Raw genomic sequence first — 22,083 nt, 5'->3', positions numbered from 1 at the left:
TGTGCCTAACTCCACCTTGAATATAATCAGTGGCTCTGCCGCCACTGCTCAATGGAAATGAGAATTACAAATACTAAACAGAAGGAATTCCTTCTCATTTCTGTGTTAATTGGGAAATCACTTATTTGAAAGACGTTCTCTTAAGTTCTAGATTCCTCCTGAAGAAAAACATACTCAGCATTTACCCTCAGAATCTTGTGTTTCAATGAGACTGCCCCTTATTCTTCTAAAATCTGTTGAGTACATGCCCAAACTGCTCAACACTTCCTCTTAAGAGACCTTCTTCATTTCAGAAATAAGCGTAGTGTCCTTTTCTGAACTATTTCCAATGCAATAATATTCCTTCTTCAGGAAGGTGATCAAAATTGTCCATGTTAGTCGACCAACACATCAATTCCCTGCATAGCTGTAGCAGACTTTCCCCATTTATATACATCACTTCCCTTGCGATTAAGGTTAGCACTTTAGTTGTCTTATTTACAACTACAACCTGTTGATTTTATGAAAACCATGACACTTTAGACCCACTGTACTGCAGAATTCTCTCATTTAAATAATATTCTGTTGTTCTTCCCATCAAAGTGGGCAACCTTACATTTTTGCACATCATTTCTATCTGTCAACTTTTTGCTCACTCTGGAGAGTATTTTTAATTCATTCAGGGGACGAGGGCATCGCTGGCTAGACCAGCATTTATTGCCCAACCATTATTGTCCAGAGCGCAGTTATGAATCAACCACATTGCTGTAGATCTGGAGTCATACATAAGCCAGACTGGGTAAGGATGGCAGTTTCCTTCCCTAAAGGACATTAGTGAACAATACTGGTTTTCCAAAACAACCAGCAATGGATTCATGGTTATCATTAGACTCTTAATTGCAGATATGTATTGAATTCAAATTCCACCATCTGCCGTGGCAGGATTTGAACACAAGTGAGGCTGCTGCCTCTCCACTTTACTCCTATTCTACTCAACTTGCTTCCCTACTCATCCCGACATCAGCAGCAAAATGTACCGACAGTCAGTGTCTTCATCTAAGTCCTTAACATGAACTGTCACTAGCTGAACGTCCAACACACATGCACTGATTTTACAAATGTTTAGTTGGTGGAATTTTAGCTCCTCCCACACTGGATATCAAACAAGCTCAGTTTCAAAATTGCAGAATGGTTAACTTTAAATGTGCAATCATACCGACGAGCCTCTCTCTCTGCAATCCTTCGCTGTTTGGCATTTTCTTGATACAGAGCACGATCGCGACCAAATGAATCCAGACTTGGTGTCACAACGGTTTTGCCTGCAAACATAAAGTGGACAAAATTACTAACAGCTTTCTTAAAACCGTTTCAAGTAGCATTAAGCTCAATCTTCAGTGAACATAAAACTTAAGCCAAGTGAAACCCATACCATTAGGTGTTTGTAAATGGATTCAGGTTGAGTAAGAACTAATACAATTACCATTGAAGCTTAATTAGTTACAGGTAAGAAGGAGGAAGAAAGAGTAAAGCTTCATATTTTTAAAATGTGCATTTGTGGTTAAATTAAAACAATTTAATTCACGGAAACGCACAATCTCACAGGCAATGGTGCAACATTACCACTTAATGTATGTATCTTTCGAGTTCAAATTAGAAAGGGCTATGAAATAAGCAAGGAGCTCTTATAAGAAAGCATTGTTGAGAGAATAGCTTCACAACACTTGAAAAACTTGGAACATAGAACAATCTATTCCTCTCAGCTGAACTGCCAATCAACAGATTTAAACATTCACACTGAAGTGTAAACAAAAATTGTATTAAATAAGCAAGGAGAAGGATTTTCTGTATTGTGATGTGTCAGTGCCAAAAGAAATCCGCCAGTAAATTAGCTGTTCATGCAAGTCTTAGAAAGCCATTACACTCCTTTAATTTCTTTATATTCAAATCATAACCTGATAAAACAGGGAATTGATGGATGAAATGAACCTTCATTGCAAAAAAAATTAAGCAACAAAGTTTAATTAATTTAATCCTCTCTTAGCTAAATAAACTGCTTTTAAATTTATGCTTCTAATCCAAAAGCAGGGGTCAAAGTTACCTATAATGTTATAGTACAAGTATCCAATCAACAATTCCCCATATAATTTGAAATTGTTACATCCTGAAAATAAGGTATTTTGCTGCATCTATTCTATCTATGCTAAATACATTTTCTTAAAAAAAAGTATCAAACTATCCCTCTGTAATCTTAATCTACTCTTGTCTGCTGGATTAATAAGCTTTTTTTTATTTATCTAACGTATTACAACAAACGAGGCTGTTCAATGAAAAATAAAAACCTTCAAGATGGACTGACTTGAATGGCTTGAATATTCCGATGATTCATCTTTAATATCATCTTGCCGTCTCTGGACAAACCGGGCAGCCCGCTGTTTCAGCAGCTGGTGCATGGCAGATTCAAGCTCATTAACCAAGGGTACCTGAAAAATATAACATACTACGTAATACCTAGACCCTGGTGTGTGCTAGTTATACCACGGGAACAATTTTAAACTCAAGCTAGACTTTGCAAATCTTCAATTAAAGCGGCCAAAGTGATAAGAATCTGCTGTCATTATGAAAAAAAAATTGAGAGCTCCACATTTTGCCGAATGCGTCTGGGAACTTAATGGCAGAGCGATATACTTATTGTGTAACTGGAAACCACAGTAAATAGGCAAAAATGGTTATTCAAATTTTTTCACCAATAACTTTCACACATACAAAAAAGCCAGTGGATAAAAGCAGAAAATGAATGCAAGTCAAAACAAAAAACTGTACAAAATAAAGCCAACCTTCTCTTCTTGATGTTGTCTGTCAATCACGAAACTCAAACCTATTCACAATACCAGTCATATCCCTGATTCTATCGTTTAAACCAAGCGTATTTTCTGTATTGTTGTAACGTATAAAATAATTTGCAAAGTAAAAACAAGTATTGTAACAGAAACTTCCTTAAATGGAAAGCAATTTAGGAAGTCTTCCAAGTTAGGCTGTTGCACAGAACTCTAATGTTTTAGGTTAACACTGATCATTTGGAAAATCAGAGAGTTTATGAAACAGACGATAGAATAAGTTAGCCTAAGTGGGTTACGCAGAACTTCAACATTAAGTTCAACTTATTTTAAAAATCAATGCTTGTTTCTGGTTATTTGAAAATAAGACTTGCAAACTCCACAGCCATAATAGCTGGTGACAAAAGAAACAAATAAGCTTTCATAGTTCTGTATTTTATAGATGCAGTGTTGATTAGTCCTTTTTCAAAGAAACAAGTGCTTCCGATGCAGGTCCTCTGAGCAGTACAAACACAGAAAACATGTTAATCGACAATTATTTCATAGTAACTCAGTTTATTCAGTAGAATTCTGCACTTTTCACCATTTTGAATCAAAAATAAAGTTTTTTCCTATGAATACTGTCTGTATGGGGAAATTTCACAAACCTTGTCTTAAACTATGGCCTACCAAATGGTTACTGTAGCACTAAGTTTATGTTTACAATTGTACTGATCAATAAAGTGCTAATCTAAAGCACTAATCCACTTTCTCCACTGTTCAAATGCTGATAGGCTTCCTCAGTATTTCCAGTATTTCAGATGTTTTGCACTATTTAATATTCTTTATAAACTTATATGTTTTAAACGGAGTAAAATCTCACAAGACAAAGATTAGTAACTAAAAATTTGAAACCTGCCATGAATTTATCCCACTCACTTATCACAACAAAATATATTCCAATCAAATATATAAATGTCCTACAGCTATTAAAGGTTTCTTAAACCTTACAGCTCCTATTTATATTGTCATTTAAAACAAATATCTTCACGAATTTCCTAATTATCCTGACTGCACTACCAGCTGATTTGGCCAAAATGAACAAATTAATACAGATTACTAACAGCAGATAGACTGCTTGGTAGAGCGTAAAACAACAATGCGGTTAAGCTTTCAACTGTTCAATTCATGGCTTGATGTCCCCTTCTGTGATTACTGCCTATACTTTGCAACAAAATGTGTAATTTCACTCACCCAAGAAGGTTTTGATAATTCAATATTACATTTATTTGATATTATTAAAAAATGCAGTCTTTTAAAACATTTGATTTAGACATGAATTTTAATGTTAGGGCCTAAATATTTCATATCCAAATACAGCATACAGGAAAGATGCTCATGCACTTCAAATGAAGCATCATTTCGTGAAACTTCATTACAACATTGTACACTCGTCCAAATTCAGTCAATTATGCAACATGTTTTGAGTGATGCATGCAACTCATCCTATAGTATATGACCTTAAAAATAACAAAGGACATGAAATACATTCATCTGAGTGCTCCAGTTTTGGACAGCGCTTTGAAATATAGCTCCCCGTGTCTTAGCAAAGATATGAACTAAATGTAAACAATCTTTAGATTACAGAAAAATACTATTGCATTGCTTGAGAAATTCTGGAAAGAAAAAGTAATTTTTCTCGCCACAGGACAGCTTTTAAAACTAACACCATTCAATACTGCCAAGTTTACTAGATCATCGGTTTAGTTTTTGACAAAGCAAAATATTGGCAATGAAATAAAGTACACAGCAGCATGACGGAGATTTACAGAATGTGACAGCATAACAAGTAATGACCTCAAAGGGAGGAAGAATAACATCCAAAAAAATGATGCATTGTATTTTACAAAAAAAAGTTTAAAATTCCTTTTCTTCATAAAAAGTATTTTTTTATCAAAGTAAAGGCGCAGGTAAACTATCAAAATGTACCCCTGGAGTCAATTTTGGGGGAACCCTCATGGCTTCAGCTTCAAGTACCTTTTGAGCCAAGGCGGTATTGAAGCCGAGGCCCTCAGGGCTCCCTCAAAATTAAATATACTTAGGTTAAACTACAACTTCACCCGGTCCTCAGCCAAACCAAATTTTGTTGAAGGCAAAAGATAGAAAGTGATGTCACCATTTTTTTGCTCTCATGAAAAACGAGAATACATGTTTCCAGGCTACTTTATTGTGGGTAGCATAGATTCTTTCTGGTCAATGGGTGCATACTACAATTATCCTTGCAAGCTTTTTAAACACGAACAGGGGAAGAATTTAAATTTTGTTTCACACAAGAAAGCATGGGGCAGGAACAGGAACAAAACTGTGATGCCCAAATAATAAACTGTACTGAACTTCAGAAAGAAAGAATGAACTTGCAAAAATCCCTCAAATCAACTTTAATTTCTTCTTTCTCACCCTCCTTTAAACTTCTTGATAGGTCAATAGTAACTTATATTTGCCAATGCTATTGAATAAATAGGGAGAAATGTTATCTATCAAATTATGTTTTTCAATACATCTCTAGTTATAGAATCTCTCAACAGTATTAATTAGCTTTAATTTTTGTGATTGCCACTACTTGTAATCTGAATAGACCATGAAAACAAAAAAAACTTACCTAACACCCTTAGGCAATGAATTGCTTTGAAGCATGCTCACTTCTGTCAGGGTCAGAAGTCAAATGACACCAGGCTATAGTCAAACAGATTCATTAGAAATCACATGCTTTCAAGGCACTGCTCCTTCGTCAGGTGAAGTTCACCTGATGAAGGATCAGCACTCCAAAAGCGTGGTGATTTCAGGTATCATGCGACTTCTGACCTTAGTTGAACACCGGCATCTCCACATCACCACTTACATCAGGGTGATCTTTATATTTCAATCCACAGCTTTAATTTATGATATGAACATAAACACCACTTTAAGAAATGTTATCTTCAGTAAATGCATAGTCAATTGATGCTATTATTATTGTTTTATGTAACATTTATTACTTTAGTGATACATAAAAATGGCCACAATGGAGGAAAGTCCAAACTTTTATGGCAAAAATCAGAATCACGAGGACATGGCAGTTCTTCTTGTTTTAATGAAGTGAAGGGCAGCCATTCAGAATCCTATTAATTATTTTGCATCCTTAGCCAAACAAATTGCCATTCATGTCACCCGTCTGTTTAAGTTTACCAAGTTTTGTTTCTTCCTGCTATAAATGAAGATTAGGGGAAGTCATTTTCTAAAACATAGAAATCTAGTTCAGTTATCACAGTTTGATCATTAGTTTATATTCTACATCGTGGACACTTAAGCCTCTAATTAATAGCTTGTTATTTTTCTTCCAAAGATAGTGCTGCATTTTTAGTAACTCATTTTTCAAGATTAATAGTACATTCTTATCCAGTGATAAATAAATCAGACCTCAGAATAGGTGTGCACAATCAATTGAATGTGTTATCTTCTTAATATCCTGGGTTCTCCAAATATGCATTGGTATTCCTTTGCTTCGGGGGGGGGGGGTGCACACGTGGTGGTGGCAGCGAAAACGCTAAGGCAAGATTGCAGGACTACCTTGCGGAGCTTCAAGATACCACCTTATGTTGTCAAAGTTTGGCAAAGATCTGTAGCTCAAGTTGTGGGTGAGATTGTTGACTTGCACGCCAAGCTGGCTTGTTCTCATCCAGACATTTCGTAACCATGCCAGGTGACATTATCAGTGGAACCTTCTAAGAAGTGGCATCATTCTACTCCGCTTGGAATTTATACTGTTTGGTCCGTTATGGTAAGTGCTATCTTTTCCAGTTTTGATCCAGAATACACAACCCTCCCCCGCCATCAACCTAAACTGTGGATCCAGTACATAGAAAACACATTTGTCAATATTGAACGCAACAAATTAAAAACGATCCACCACCTCATCAAGAGCATTATTGGAGGGATTAAATTCACAAGGGAAGAAGAAAACAACAATCAACTCCCATTTCTGGACATTAAAGTTGAGCGCATGACCAACAGGGAGTTCAAAACCTCAGTATACAGAAAAGCAATGCTCACTGATAAAATCCTCAACTTCCACAGCAACCACCCCAATGTCCACAAACAAAGCCGCATTAGGGCACTATTTAAATGGGCTAGGACACACTGCAACACCCCAGGAATACACAGGAAAGAGGAAGAGCACATATATAAAATTCTTGCTATGAACAGGTATCCCTGCAATTTCATCCGCAGATGCCTACTAAACAGACAACAACAGGAGGACACAGTGTTCCCCAACACACTGGCCACACTTCCATACATCAAGAACATATCGGAACTGACAAGACTCCTGAGGCCACTAGGAATCATGGTGGCTTACAAGCCCACAGCCGCTCTACGACAAACACTTACAAGGATTAAAGACCTCATTCCCACAATATGTAGAAGCAATGTGGTTTACAAAATACATTGCAACATTTGCCACAAACACCACATCAGACAGACAAGAAGGAAACTAGAATACACGTACATCAACTAGCAGCAAAATGGCACGATGAACTCTCCATAATGTCGGAACACTCAATAACGCCATCAGTTCAACTGGGACAAGCTAACCATAGTAGCCCAAGCCAAACACAGACATGCACGGGAATTCCTAGAGACATGATTCTCCGCCCATGATGCAATCAACGAACGCACAGAATTGGGCCCATAAACTAAACGTTTCATCGGAGGCTCCACAGATGATGTCAGTTAGGAACAAAACATCTGAACAAGTTCACGCCAGCTCGACAAGCAAGTCAACAACTTCATCATCTTAAGATTTTACAAATGTAGGTCAACAGTTTTACATTATAATAATCCATTGAGAGAGAGGCATTTAAGTAACCCATAAATTTTTCTTAACATAAACTATGCACCTGGAGAGACACTCAAGATAGAGAGAGGTATATAAAACAGAGATAGCTGTTGAGTGTCACTCAAATTCGATTGGAGTAGAGAATGGTGCTACAGGCTGTCTTTCATGTTTGGAGAAACCAAGCCCCGCTGATCAGCTTCTCCTCACCTCATGTTGGGCAGTCCCCAAATACTAAATTGCAAACCCACTACGACTATTTGCTTCAGTGGGTGCTTGGAGCTTAGAATTTTTGCTCAACAAATCAATGGAATGCAGTGCATCAGGCAAACAAACATTATGGCTGTTTGAAAGGCCATTAGGAAATGCAAGCAAAAACTAAAAGTTCAGCTGGATGGAAAAATAACCAAGACAAAACAGGCCACAAACTGTGCATCTTCACAGCCTACCGTCTCTCTCTTCGCAAGTGTATCAGACTGCCATGCCAGAATGCAGCTCCTGAGCCACACCAGGCACTACTTAATGCAGCGTTAACCACCACAGTGCAAATCGCTGTGTAACAAGATGGAAGATGACCACATTAAAGCATCAGCCTAGATGTGCGTTCAAGACTTTGTATGTGGAATTCACCAAGGGAAGTGCTTAACCAGACTAAAGTTTCCTTAATGTGCTTTGGGTTTAATTCTTAATACTGCATCAGGAATACTATGCAAGTTCTAATAATCTTAAAGCATGCCAAGAAATCAGCACATTGAGTTAGGAGCTTATTCTCCAATGGTTGGCTTCTACCTAATCACAATTAGGCAGTTTTGCTTCACAATGTTTACACATAAATTAAAGGGAACTACAATGTATTTTTTATTTTCTTAGTCAATTATTGAAGAAAATTGGGATTGTGTTTTTTCACAGAAAGATGACCTAAGGTTTGAGATTGGAATGGAGTGTGAGAATGTGTCAAGAGAAGTTGAACACCTGTCTGAATTGAGTATCAATTGTGGGGGGAAAAATAAAGAGAGGAACAGCCTAGGATAAAAAAGACAAGATATTCCTGGAGATCAAAAGCAGAAATATGCTGAGAAACAGGGCAGGAAGGAGGGTTGGTTCAAACAACAAGCTTGATTAGACCAAACAGCTGTCATTAACTCCATATAATGAAGGGTTAACCTACTGTACTTAAATTCAAAATGATTTTATACTGGAGCTAGTTACCAGATTTCAGATTTGGAACCTGTCATGCCACCAAAGACAGAAGTTCCTTTATTTCAAGGGACACCTTCAACACATATTCTTGACTAATCATCTAGAAAGTTGCAAACAAAACTCAAACCAAGGAAGTTGCAAAGAGGAGGGTAAAGTTCTAACAAAGCTTAAGCTGCCACTTTGCATTCAAGCTTTTGAAGCTCAGCAGAGCCAGGTACAAATGAAACATTTCTGGATGAGCAGGAAGAGGAGTGTTACATTTTGGCTGCTTTATTGCTATTCCATTTACATCACATTTCACAATTCATTTCCTTCAACAAATGTATTGAGAGTTCTCACCACTACGTACTACAAAAAGTATTCTGTATTCGTTTATCTGACAGGTGACAAGTTTTCAATGCCAGAAGGAAATTTGTTACCTCATGAGCTTTTAAGTGATGAAAATTCAAAAAAAAAATACAAAAATAAAAAACAGCCACATAAAATTCACACAAGTTTTGGTTTCAGGCAAATTGTCAATGTATTCACAAATAAACAGGATCCTGGAAATGAGAAAAGTCCCTATATAAAAGCTGTGCAAATGATTTATAGTCATACAGCATGAAACAGAATCGTCGGTCCAACTATCCACGCCTACAGTTGTCAAACTAAACTAGTCCCATTCTAACCCAAAATATCCTCAAACTCACAGTACAACTGACACTTTAAGAGCAGAGTTAATTTCAGTTTAACTTATCCAGATTCCCTTCAATGTGCGATGGAGTACTGTAAACTCATCTCAACAGCACAGGATGTTCAGAATCAAACAATTTTGCGACATCCACTGCAACAGCTAGTGAATGGTTATTAAAATACAAAATGGCCTGCAGTTCTATAAAAATTATTAATGCTGGAAAGTTCCTGGTTAGAAAAAAAATGTTAGCATATTAAGCATTTATCATGTTTCCTTCTTTAATATCATATTTTCCCAAGGAATTGGCTGAAGATCTCGTAAAGGTAAAAGCATAACTGAGTATACTTACTTTGTTGCTCAGGAATGAGTTTGCTGTCTAACATAATGAGTCTATTTCCAAATTTGTCAGTGTTCTTTTATTTCGCGAGGGTGGCTATTTTCTATTTTTATTTTCAACTCTCTTCTGTCTGCACTAAATTTACTGGGAACCACGAGTGGAGCCTAATGGCAAAATTATTTTTGTTTTTGAAAGTGATTGTGCTACTTGGGAAGCATTCACCACAATAAGAATACCTAAGGGATTGCAGACACAAGTCCAAGTCTATCAAACCTGAGGGTAGTCATTTTCTTTTGGGAAATGTGTCTCTTTGGTGTTTTGAACAAACCATTAACTTGGAACAACCAATTCAAATATACCACACCAGGTTGTACCTATGTTAAACAAACTTCCTTCCCGATACGTTGAACTGCGCCACTTCACTTCACCAAATATATGGAATATCTTGAGTGGAAGTCTACTGAAATACCGTTCAGTAACTGTTCTCTTAAGAAATAGAGAATAATATTAAAAATCCCAAATAAACATAAACAGCTATATTTAGTTGTTACCTGGATAGCTAATTAGGCTTTAGCAAATGCAAAACATTTGCTCTTCCCGAATTAGTTATGAACCGATGGCAGCTGGGCACTTCCACAAAACATGGTGATGTACTAAGTGGAGATTACAAACTTATTTTCTAATATAGAGAATTATTTTTATTGTTCCATTAATTTCGCCTCTTGCTTTAAATAATTTAACTACAGCCATCAGTTGCCCACTTAACTTTCTCTACCATTTATATTTTAAGGCGCAGTATTCACAATATTTGAAAGGAATCTGGTAGAGGGTAGCTGGAATGTAAAGTACCTGGTACAAGAGGTTGCATGCATGGATTATGGTCAATTTACTTCATTGATGTAGTGGCATTTGTGGTGAGGACCCTTAATACATGGAATGAAATTTTTGGTTTACTTACAAGCAGGAAATCCATAAACAATTACTTCAACTTACCTTTTCATTGAAACACTCAAGCAAGTCTCGGACATACCCTCGCATTTCTTGAAAAAATCTATACCGTCCGCTATCATCTGTGATGCCTTCAAGTCGTTCTATCGTCTTAGATGAGTTTTCCAGATCTTCGTTAAGTTTATCAAGCCGTTGTTGATTTGTTTTGTGCACATCTTTCATTGAATCCAACCTAACAACAACAGCAATCCATGAAAATTATTTTGACCATTGATCTAAAGGGCTAAATAGGAATATTACAGTTACCAATCAAAATTGAAGCATTAAATCTATTCCTTATCCAAGTCATATGACAGACATTAGGTGTTACAGCAATGCGAATAATCTAATAGTCCCGCTAAGGATCCATCCTAAGCATCTGCATACTGTTGAACTTGGTCTCATTAGGGTTAAATATATTCTCACCATCAAAAAATTCTACAGGAGCAAAGAAGTTTCTGTAGTACAACAAACGATGTACAATTAATAAACTGAACTCTAAAGCTACAGTATTACTGCACCACTGGGTTCAGACTATTACCTGAAAGTCAATTTGTAGCCAGCAAACAAGAGCATTATTGCAAGATGCTTAAGGTTTTCGCAAAGATTTGTAGCTCGGGTTGTGGGTGAGGTTGCTGAATTGTTCGCTGAGCTGGTTTGTTTCCGTTCAGACATTTCAACACCGTGCTAGGTAATGTCGTCGGTGAGGCCTCCAATGAAGTGATGTTGTTCTACTCCGCTTGGAATTTATACTTCCTGGTTTTGTTCTATATGAGCTGGATATGGTGTCCAATTCTACATGTTTGCCGATTGCATCACAGGTTGAGAGCCACGTCTCTAGAAATTCCCATGCATGTCTACGTTTGGCTTGGGCTACTATGGTTACATTGTCCCAGTTAAACCGATGGTCTTCATTGTCAAGGCCATCAGTTTATCTGGGATAACATAACCATAGTAGCCCAAGCCAAGCTTATGCATGCATGGGAATTCCAAGAGACATGGTTCTCGACCCATAATGCAATCAGCAAACATAGAGAATTGGACCCCATATACAAACCCACACAGAACCAGAAAGTATATATTCCAAGCAGAGTAGAATAACATTGCTTCATCGGAGGCCACACTAGTGATGTTATCTAGCATGGTGACAAGACGTCTGAACGAAAACAAATCAGCTCGGCGAGCAAGTCAGCAACCTCATTGCAAGATGTCTCTAGCGCAGCATACACGCTTACAGAAGGAGAGTTCTGTTGGTAAATTTTGAATGTTTGACTTTGAAAGCCAAATATTTTCTACCCTGAAATAAAATGGAAATAAACGTCTGGTTTAATTTATAAAGAGCTCACAAAATCTAATGCATCAGAGACATTAAAATTTGATCCAACACTATTGCAGTGTCAAGTCAGAGGAGAACAAGAGACAGAAACCACTCTACAGCAATGAGAAATAACAGAATAACTGACCTTGCATTCCATCATACTCGGCCTTTTGATTTTTGTTTTGAACAAAACTAATTATAAGTTTAATCCTTTTACAAGTACAATTTGCTTCTCTCTTGGCTTTCTATATTGTACTATACTTTTTGATTCAGTGGTAGAAATAGACTCAAATTATTCCTAGATCGACTGACCGCAAGGGGGAAAAATGCCAGAAATAGTAGTTTTGAGCAAATTACAGTAAAAACTGAATTGATCATTGAATGGAATACAGCCTGATAGACTGAAGAGAAAAACAACTACTCCAGTATCGCCTCCCCCTCTGTCCCTATTTATTTCAGAATCCTCTCCCCATCCCCCTTTTCTGATGAAGGGTCTAGGCCCAAAACGTCAGCTTTTGTGCTCCTAAGATGCTGCTTGGCGTGCTGTGTTCATCCAGCCCCACACTTTGCTATCTTGGATACTCCAGTATTCATGTGTTTAACTAACATCAATGGAGAAAGTAACTACCTAATAAATGACCAGATTGGTTTTAAGATTACCTCAGAAACTAGATGATCCTTTACTTTCTCAAGAATATACTTTCCTTTGCTCATTTAACATAAAATTGAGAGCTTTGAAATAAAGTTAAGGTTGGAAAACCTCAAGTAGGTCAAAATAGCAAGCCAAAACATTTAACAACAATTGTGTGTAGCCAAACTGTCACTGATTGCAGCTTAAGACATTCTTCATTACTGCCAATGCAAATATCCTCCATTCTCACACCCAGAAATATATTGTAAGACTTGCAGCTCCAAAGAACCAAAATATTTATGTACAAATTACCTCTATTGTAAATGCTTAGATTTTCCCTTCCTTAGACTTCATGGATAGATGTGAATGGACTTTATAATTCAAGTTAACTGAGCAAAGTAAGTGTCTTTGAAATAAACTTGTTCTTACTATGCTAAAATGTTGCGATTGATTCAACAGTTGATCAAATAAACTTTCACTTTACAGCAGAAACATTTAATATATTTTCTTAAATCTTGCCTTATGTCAAACTTGCACAAGACTCTCTAAGATCCAATTCTTTAAGTTACTGGGAACAGTTTCAGAAGTGCAAATATGATATTGCATTCTTAAAATATAAAAGACTGCAGTCACACAGTCATAACTGATGTCGTGTTCCAAGACAACATCGAATACTGGCTGATGTCTTCTTATGTAGAATATGTGCTGCTTAGTGAATGTCCCACGACATAATTCTGTCACTTCTTCAGCAGGCTATTTTGTGCCTGAAGGATAGAAAGCTACAGCACAGGTCTCAGAAGCCTGTTTGAGAGAGCTGGTCTGCCCTACCTGTCTTTAAGGCGTTTCTTTACCAAATCAATAGTAACAGGAGGCATCTCATTAATGGAAGGTTTGAAAGCAATAGCATTATCTGTCTTGATTGGTTTAGATTCTGTTGTTCCATAGGTGCTAAACGTGTAAGGAAGGTTGTAGGAAGAACCATATGGCATAGCCTGGTAACTGTTCTGGTAGTAAACATTAGCCGAATCAGTTGGATGGCTGCTTTGCACCTGTATTAAAAAAATACAGTACGACTAAATATACTAAATACAATAAAAATCAGTAGCATCGCAACATAACTTTCATATATCTCTCTCTCTCTGTCTCACACAATACAACTGAATACATACAATACCGGTCCCAATATCAATACCTTTACGCCAAGGTTTTCAGACAGCAACAAAACAGCAAAAGGAAATTAGCTATTGTAACTTCCATCTCTTTACTGTGCTTCACACATATGCACATTTTTAAAAATTGAATAATTCCCTTTCCAAGTATTCTGCATTTGTTTTGAATAAAATACTAATTTGTGAGATGTGTTTTAAAACACATCATAATTCGGGAAACAACTAAAATTTCAAACAAAAATTAAAGCAAAATTACACTAATTGCTCCCTGCTCAGTGATTGTTTTCTAAGTAGTAAATATGCTTGCTGCTTGAATTAGCTGGCATCAAAATGAAATAAAGAATGAACATTTAAATGCAAGGATATTAAAACTGTCTGTGAAATAATTTGATGTTCATGTTCAGAACACTTAATTCTATAAAGATTTCACTGAATTTTTTAAAAAGTGGAGAAGTAAACCAAAATTTTATGTCCAAGTTAGTGACAGCCCACTAGCCAACATAAATTAACAGATTAAAAGGAAGAAAATTGTTACCTGAGGGACACTAATTCCTTTTCTGATCTGCTCCTGTTCCCACATCTTTAATTCTTCATCCTGCTCTGTTGTATCCAGTGCTTCATCATCACTTCCTTCAATCCCTGTTCACAAAGAAATAAATGAAGAAGGCAATCAGTAGAGCACACACTGTCAGATTGAAGTAATGTCAAGTTAACCCAATCATGAAACTCTTACTTGAGGCCTTTCCTGCTCTGCTTGATGTTCTAATCACTAAAAACTTACACAATTAATGGTAGGGCCCTGGGGAATGTTGTTGAACAGAGACCTAGGGGTTCAGGTGTATAATTTCTACAAAGTTGCGCCACAGGTAAACAGAGTAGTTAAGGTGGTGTTTAGCACATTTGCCTTCATTGCTCAGATCATTGAGTACTGGAATTGGCGAGTCACATTGCGATTGTAAAGGACATTGGTGAGCCCACTTCTGGAGTACACTGTACAGTTTTGGTCACCCTGTTGTAGGAAGACTATTATTATATTGGAAAGGGTACAGAAAAGATTTACAACGATACTACCAGGACTGGAGGATTTGAGTGGTAAAGACTTTTTCCACTGGAGCATAGAAGTTTGAGAGGTGACCTGATAGAGGTTTATAAAATCATGAGGTGCATAATAAGGTCAAGAGCAAAGATCTTTTCCCTCAAGTTAAAAACAAAAGGGCGTAATTTTTAAGCTGAGAGGAGAAAGATTTGAGAGAGACTGGAGAAACAACTTTTCTACAAGGAGTATGGTTAATCTGCGAAATAAACTGCCAGGGGAAGTGGTAGATGTATGTACAATTATAATATTTAAAAGACATTTGGATAGGTACATGGAATAGGAAACGTTTAGTGGCATATGGGCCAAATTCAGGCAAATGGGACGAGTTTTGTTTAGGAAATCAGGTTGGCACGGAAGAGTTGGACTAAAGGGTCTGTTTCCATGCTGTACGGCTCTATGATTCTATAACTGTCAGTGAACTTGCCAGAAAACATTAGGGTTTGCTCATTCCACGACCCAGCAAGAATTCTTCAATATGATTGCATCCTGAACCAGTCATTTCCCCTTTCAACACAGGTTCCTGGCTCCATGGATTGGCGCACACAGAAATCAATTTCCAATTATTACAAATTCCAGCGCGAAAGATCAACGTTATGAGCAAGTGTGTATTACAGATCAGTAGCAGTTTGTTAATCATAGAGGGCAAGATCTATGACATTAAATGATGCTCCACATACTATAATTGTCCTGAACAAGCACTGACCTATTTCTTCTGCAATCTTTTGCCTTTGCGTTTTCTCTTTCACCGAAAACACAATCCTGCGTTTCTCATCATCATCATCACTAGCGTCATTCTCATCTTCACGTACAAGTCGGTTTGTACTTGTCTCAATTTCTACAGCTGGACAATCCCCAAGCTCGCGAGCCATCTGCCTCCTTTTGCGAGCAGCATGGATAAAAGCAGCATCTGGAATTTCTCCTGAAAGCGTTAGCTGCATTAATACATGTTTGAAACTGCATTGTTCCCTTTAAGTTATCATATACATTATCATTTTTATTCATACCCTGAAAGTTTTGCAATGCATATGTACAGACAACTAATTAGTTCCCAATAATTTTAAAGCATTTAATATATGGTAAAAAGTCACAGAAGTAAATGAGTACATAATGGTAATTTCATCATTCCAGCACATAAATTGCTATTTGATTTGGTGAATTAAGAAAAACTGATCAGATTTTCTATAGCTAGACCATGTTCAAACACTTGAAATAAAACTGCTCTATTACACTGCATTGAAAAGTGATTTGCAGTAAATTGGAGCAAATTATTATTGCTCAGTTCCTTTGGGAATTTATTTTTGACTGCTGCTAGGATATTTTATGGTAAATTCCAGTATAGTATTATGTTCAGAAACTTGCAAAATGGTTATTTAGAGGTGAAAATAAAATTATTTAAGCTTTTCATCTTTTACAAATTTCATACCTGGTCGAAGTGCATTCAGTGTAGACAGAGTATTGGTAAATGCTCCCACAGCTTTAGCTTTGCCTTCTTCATCCTGCTCATCACTGTCTACCTCCATTTCCTCCTCTCCTTTCTCACTCTGGCCATCATCTTGAACAGGTTCCTTCACCAAAGCAGGTTTATCTACTGCGACATCTGCTGAGAAAGAAAATGCTACTGCAGATATGTTCATAATTGGAAAAAACAAACTGAAGGGCATTGGATACTTGTCAATTCAACATGAAATCTATATTTTGACAAACAGGAAATTAACTGAAGTCAAGCTGTAACATTTAGCATATTATGACATGGCAAACAGGATTTCTCCTGCTTATAATACACAAGGTGAAATGAAAAAAAAAATGCTATACCAAATTTCTAGGATGTTACAAGTCACAATTATCAAATTTATATTTATTTTAACAAGCTGAATGATTGTTTTCGCTGCAACTCCTGGTCAGGATGAGTTAGTTCATTTGAGTTTGACTTAGTTGTTGTAATCAGCAATTTTAAAAAGGTTTTTAAAAAGGTTTTTAAATACAATTAGAAAATAATTTTGATCAGTGCTACAACACTGTCATGATAAACGTAGCTAATCCGGTGGGTATTTCCTACAAACAACATACAAACGAAGCTACTAACTCATGTATGTCATCTTTTATCTGAGACAATCCTTTACATTTATTCTATGTATCTGCATGCATTCAGTTTTCACAACAAATAGATACAAAAACTATCAAAAAGGTAGATTATTCTTCACAGTAAAAGAGGTGATATTGTAGCAATTTCTTGTTATTACTGTTATTAAAATTAAAGTGTTATGGTGGTTATTAAGTGAAGATGCATTCTGCACTAGTGAACAATTCTAGAGTGAACCTTATTCCCCTGACTTGCAAATGCAATTAATGAATAGAATGTTTGCTACTATATTTTGATCTCTCTGGCTATATCATGTGCTAAATTATGATTTTCTCAATTTTGTGAATGATAAATATATATTTTAAGGGCATACTAAACAAACACACCTACATTACATTAAACAGGTAAATTACCAACATGCAGTATAAGCAGCATACTTATATTAATTTACAAACTACATTATCCCTCTGGAAATGGTGCAAAAACAAATATCAATGTTAAATTCATCTGCAAAATTCTGCATTCCATCACATACACATGTATTATCAAAGATCACTGGTCTTGTTCAGCTTACATGCTACCTTCAGATTGTCTGCTGATCAAAAAAATAAGGTATATCTCATCCAAAATCTCTGAAAATATTCTGAATATTTAACAACTATGGTCAATAACATCAAGTTAATAGTGTTAGCAGTTATTAGTTCTTCTCTTACTTTAGATTAGAAAACTGAAGTAGATGCTATGAGAGACAGTCCAAGTCAAAAAGCAATTTGAGTGCAGGGATGAGAATTTTAAATTTGAGAAGTTCCTGGAACATAGGTGAGCTCAGCAGTGGTAGGCAAATAGTTTGTGAGAATTGAGTTAGGATATAGGCAGCATTTCTTTGGATCTGAAATTAATGAAGAATAAAAGACTGGGGTGCAGGTTAAGAAACAATTATTAGAAACTATGGCTTGAAAATACACAAACATACTTAGCCCAGAACTTTTTGTTTTACTGACAACTCAGATCCCTGGAAGTAAAATTCCACAATTCAAGGTCTACAGCAGATACGAAAGGAGTATTTGTGGAATACGAAGTGAATTGGCTGGTGCCAAGGCAACCCAATTACGGCAGGAATGAAGAAAAAAAATGAACTGTTCATCTTTGCAATGCTCGTAACTTACTTGAAACCTGAGTGTTCAGGTCACTTTTCGCCAAGGATTTTTCAAGATCCTCCTTGTACTCTTTCTTGAGTTTATTTACAATCTTTTTACTGTAATTTGATTTCTTCACTTTAAAAACCTCTTCTTCTGTAGAAGGGAAAAAAATATATAAATATGGATACTTAAACGGCGGGCATACAGAACTTCCACTAAGGAATTCTACCTTTGATAAACAATTTATTTGAAAGTTTGAAAGTCTTTCAAAGTCTTAAAAGAAATTTTAACAATCTAATGAATAAAACAAAAAAAAACTTGAAAAGATTCTCTAATCACTAATTACTTTCAAAATCACCTTTTTTCTTCTACTGACAGCCACTCACTTATTCATGAAAGCTGCTCTTTTGTGATATTGGTCACCAGTCAAGTACCGAGTAGTCAATTATGGCTACATCACGGACAATTTGCCAAGTCGTGGGGAATGCAGCACACTGGTCTTGATGTTCTTCATCTGACCACTTATGTAATTATAATAAAGTATTAGCATCTGGTTTGTTGCTTGTACTTCTATCTATTTTATATCAAAAATTCTAACCACAGACTTATTTAAATTTTGTTTGTTCAAACACAAAAGCAATAATTCAGAAACTATGAACTAAAATCCTTCACTGCTTAAAATAAGCAGAAACGAAATGAGACCATGAAAACTAGATGACAAAGTGTGGAGCTGGAGGAACACAACAGGCCAAGCAGCATCAGAGGAACAGGAAAGCTGCCTTTTCATTTTAGCAGAAGGGTCCCAACCCAAAACATCAGTTTTCCTGTTCTTCTGATGCTGCTTGGCCTGCTGCGTTCCTCCATGTCTGCAGTTCTCATTAACCAAGTACTTTTACTGTCATTTTTCTCAATAAATTAATATTTCTGCATTTGAAATTAAGGTTTGCAAACAAAAATATGCATCTCATAGCATATCGATAATTTGTAAGTTCTTGAGCCCTTTAATAATTTCTTAAAGACTTGAGCTCAAAGTTTGCAATGCAGTTGACAGCCTAATAATACGTAGCTGGAGGTAGTAAATGCACTTTATGCCTACAATTCCGAGACAATGCTACTTTTACATAGACAATTCTCAACATTTCAGTCACATTCCCTTCTTTCCAATATTTTTAAAAGTGTACAATTACATGTGATCTAATTCCTTCTTTAATTATACTCTGCAGAAGAAATCTCCCAAGCTTTTAGTTCAATTCCATTTAACCTAAAATCTACATCTTATAGGTTGATAAATATTGACTGCAATGCCACAAGGTGCTCAAAAATTTGCAAAGAGACTGAGAATTATCTAATGTATGGGCTTCCACCTAGCTTGTATTGCATTACCATGAGTACTGAAAGGCATCAGAGTGAGATATACTTGGGACTGATTGAGTGAACAACTAGAAAGAAACCTACTAAAGCATTTGTGGAGTCTTCAAGACAAAGTTTAAACTAGGCCTATAGTAAAGTGTAAGGATTCAATGATTTTGGTGTAAAATTGATTAAATAAGCTAACATTAAAAAAGCAGCAAATCTTCAATTGAGGAGCTAGGAAGCATTAAAATATGACGACAGATAGTGTCACTGTCGAAGATATAAATTATCCTCCTTCACATTACACAATTTATGGAGTATTTAGCACGTACATGGGCTTGTTCTGTAAAGATGCAAGATGCGTTCAATATATTCTGAATTTTAATGACTGTGAACCATTTCACCATAATGTTATGAGCTTGTAAACTGCTCAAGCATGTAACAAACTGTTTTGCAATGATTACACTGATGCATGTGTCAGTTTAACAGTGTATGACATTAATATCAAGAGGAATAGCTACACAATGCAACAAAACCATGAAAACACAGTCCCAACTTTTCCTGTATTCTTGAATTAAAATGTAAAGTCTAGAGGCAAGATGATCCGTCTGTTCAAAAGGTAGAAAATTCTCTCCGCAGACTGTCAGCAGATCTGGTATTTTTCTTTCGCATATTAAAGCTTTATTTGTTTTCTGGTGGTCTTTAATTTGCAATTATTCTGAAATAGTCATGAATTTTTTTTGCTCTAATCTATCTTTGGATGTCAAATGTTCTCAGAACATTGTAACAGCACTAAAGTGTGTACAAATAACCAAACAGTGCACACTTTTTCCAAGAAATCAGAACATAAATATTCCTACCAACAATCATTTGTAAGGAGGATTATTTGGCAGCAAGCAAAACTTAAAATTAAAAAAAATGGTCGAATTAAGTTCAATCTTTAAATGCAAAATATAGGCTTGGCAATTATTTTCCAACCCTGGAAACTAAGAACACTAAAATGTAAAGGTCAAATTAGAAAGTTTACAGGTTAAATTTGAAATTGCTTCAGTCGTTCGTGTAGCATATTTTAATGTCTACATGTTGATCTTTAGCATTACTTCATGCAAGTTGCAAACTTGAAATCTTTTTGTTTAAAAACAGGTAACAATCTCATAACATAGAATACGTGTGGCAAATACATTTCTAAACCATTGAACATCCATGAGGGAGGCAAGATTTAAATACACATGCATTGTTTTAAACTAAAATATGATCGCAAAACTCAGCTACTGTACATGTTATATTTGTGTATATTCTTCAGGAGGTAATGAGACTGTGTGTGCAAAACAAAATATGCTTATCCTACTTGCGTGGAAAATGCATGCAAGTGTATTAAAAGACTACAATATATGCAAGGCATTCACATGGACAGTTTCAGCTTTGGCAACTTATTGTAGCATCTATAAACGCACCAAGGTTATATAATAGTTTTCACATCTTTTTTATAATTGAGTATCCCTACTTGCAGACAATAACTTCAGCCTAACCAATGCATTGTATAATTTCATTGTATAATTTAATTACTTTTTAACTCGTGTTCTTTGCTAATATTTTAATGAATGCTAAATTTTATATTTTAAATAGTCTCCTTTATCTCAAGGTAAAAATGTGAATTCTGAAACTATGCCAGCTCATCTGTAGTCTGGTTCTCATGAGAGTGAAATGCAAACATAAATTTATCAAAACCAAGCTGCAGCTTTTACTTCTTAATTTAGCAACTCAGAAAGGGGGACAATTACTTTCTGAAAGTGAGCAACAGTTGTAGTGAAGAAGCAAGATGACATTAAGAGTTTGTTTAATGTTCAAAAGTTAATGCAGAAAAGCTATTTCTTTAGTTTGGCGTATTACCTGCCTGTTAAGAAATGTTTCATCTTTTTGATTTCAGTTTGTAACAGTATAAAAGACGTATAACATTAATTTTTCTTGGTTACTCGGGGAATTCAACTCTATATGTTATTACACTCTAAGGGGAATGCATCCAATATTTCTCGAACCAGAATACAACTTTATGTTTTTATGGCTTGATCCACCTCCACCCATGTTTTCAGTGAACTTTATATTTAACCACTAACTCTCGGCCTCTTTTCCTTCATTTCGTGCATTTCATGAATATTTTCCATCTTTGATTTTTCCCAAAAATGTATTACATCACTTCAGTGGTAAGTCATTGTGTCATTAGAAAAATTGAAGGTTGAAATTCCCGAATTCACACAACACGTATTCACCCCAAAACAAAATCAACAGACTACAGACGGTGGAAATCTGAAACAAAAGCAGAAAACATAGGAAATACACAGCCTGTCAGTTAGCATCTACAGAGTGAAATAAAATTCATTTTTGGGTTGTGATGACCTGTTGCCATAACATTACACATTCCCCCTAATTGTTCTGTCTAA

General features: G+C 36.0%; 1 protein-coding gene across 2 annotated transcripts in view; it reads right to left on the bottom strand.

Annotated features, from left to right (window-relative positions):
• Window positions 1–22,083, bottom strand: part of paxbp1 (PAX3 and PAX7 binding protein 1) — a 42,040-nt gene that overhangs the window by 18,500 nt on the left and 1,457 nt on the right. Inside the window, exons 2-9 of one of the 2 annotated variants that reach the window (XM_048540252.2) lie at window positions 18,320–18,445; window positions 16,497–16,673; window positions 15,777–15,992; window positions 14,513–14,616; window positions 13,637–13,857; window positions 10,866–11,052; window positions 2,336–2,459; window positions 1,196–1,298 (exon numbers count right to left, since the gene is read on the bottom strand). In XM_048540252.2, the coding sequence (XP_048396209.2) occupies window positions 1,196–1,298; window positions 2,336–2,459; window positions 10,866–11,052; window positions 13,637–13,857; window positions 14,513–14,616; window positions 15,777–15,992; window positions 16,497–16,673; window positions 18,320–18,445 (1,258 nt within the window). The remainder of the gene's footprint in view (window positions 1–1,195; window positions 1,299–2,335; window positions 2,460–10,865; window positions 11,053–13,636; window positions 13,858–14,512; window positions 14,617–15,776; window positions 15,993–16,496; window positions 16,674–18,319; window positions 18,446–22,083) is intronic. The other variant, XM_048540254.2, reaches the window with a different exon arrangement.

This window comes from Stegostoma tigrinum, chromosome 12, assembly GCF_030684315.1.
Source record: "Stegostoma tigrinum isolate sSteTig4 chromosome 12, sSteTig4.hap1, whole genome shotgun sequence".
NCBI lineage: Eukaryota > Metazoa > Chordata > Chondrichthyes > Orectolobiformes > Stegostomatidae > Stegostoma > Stegostoma tigrinum.
The sequence above is the reverse complement of the archived record's forward strand: the minus strand, read 5'-3'. Positions and strand labels throughout refer to the sequence as shown.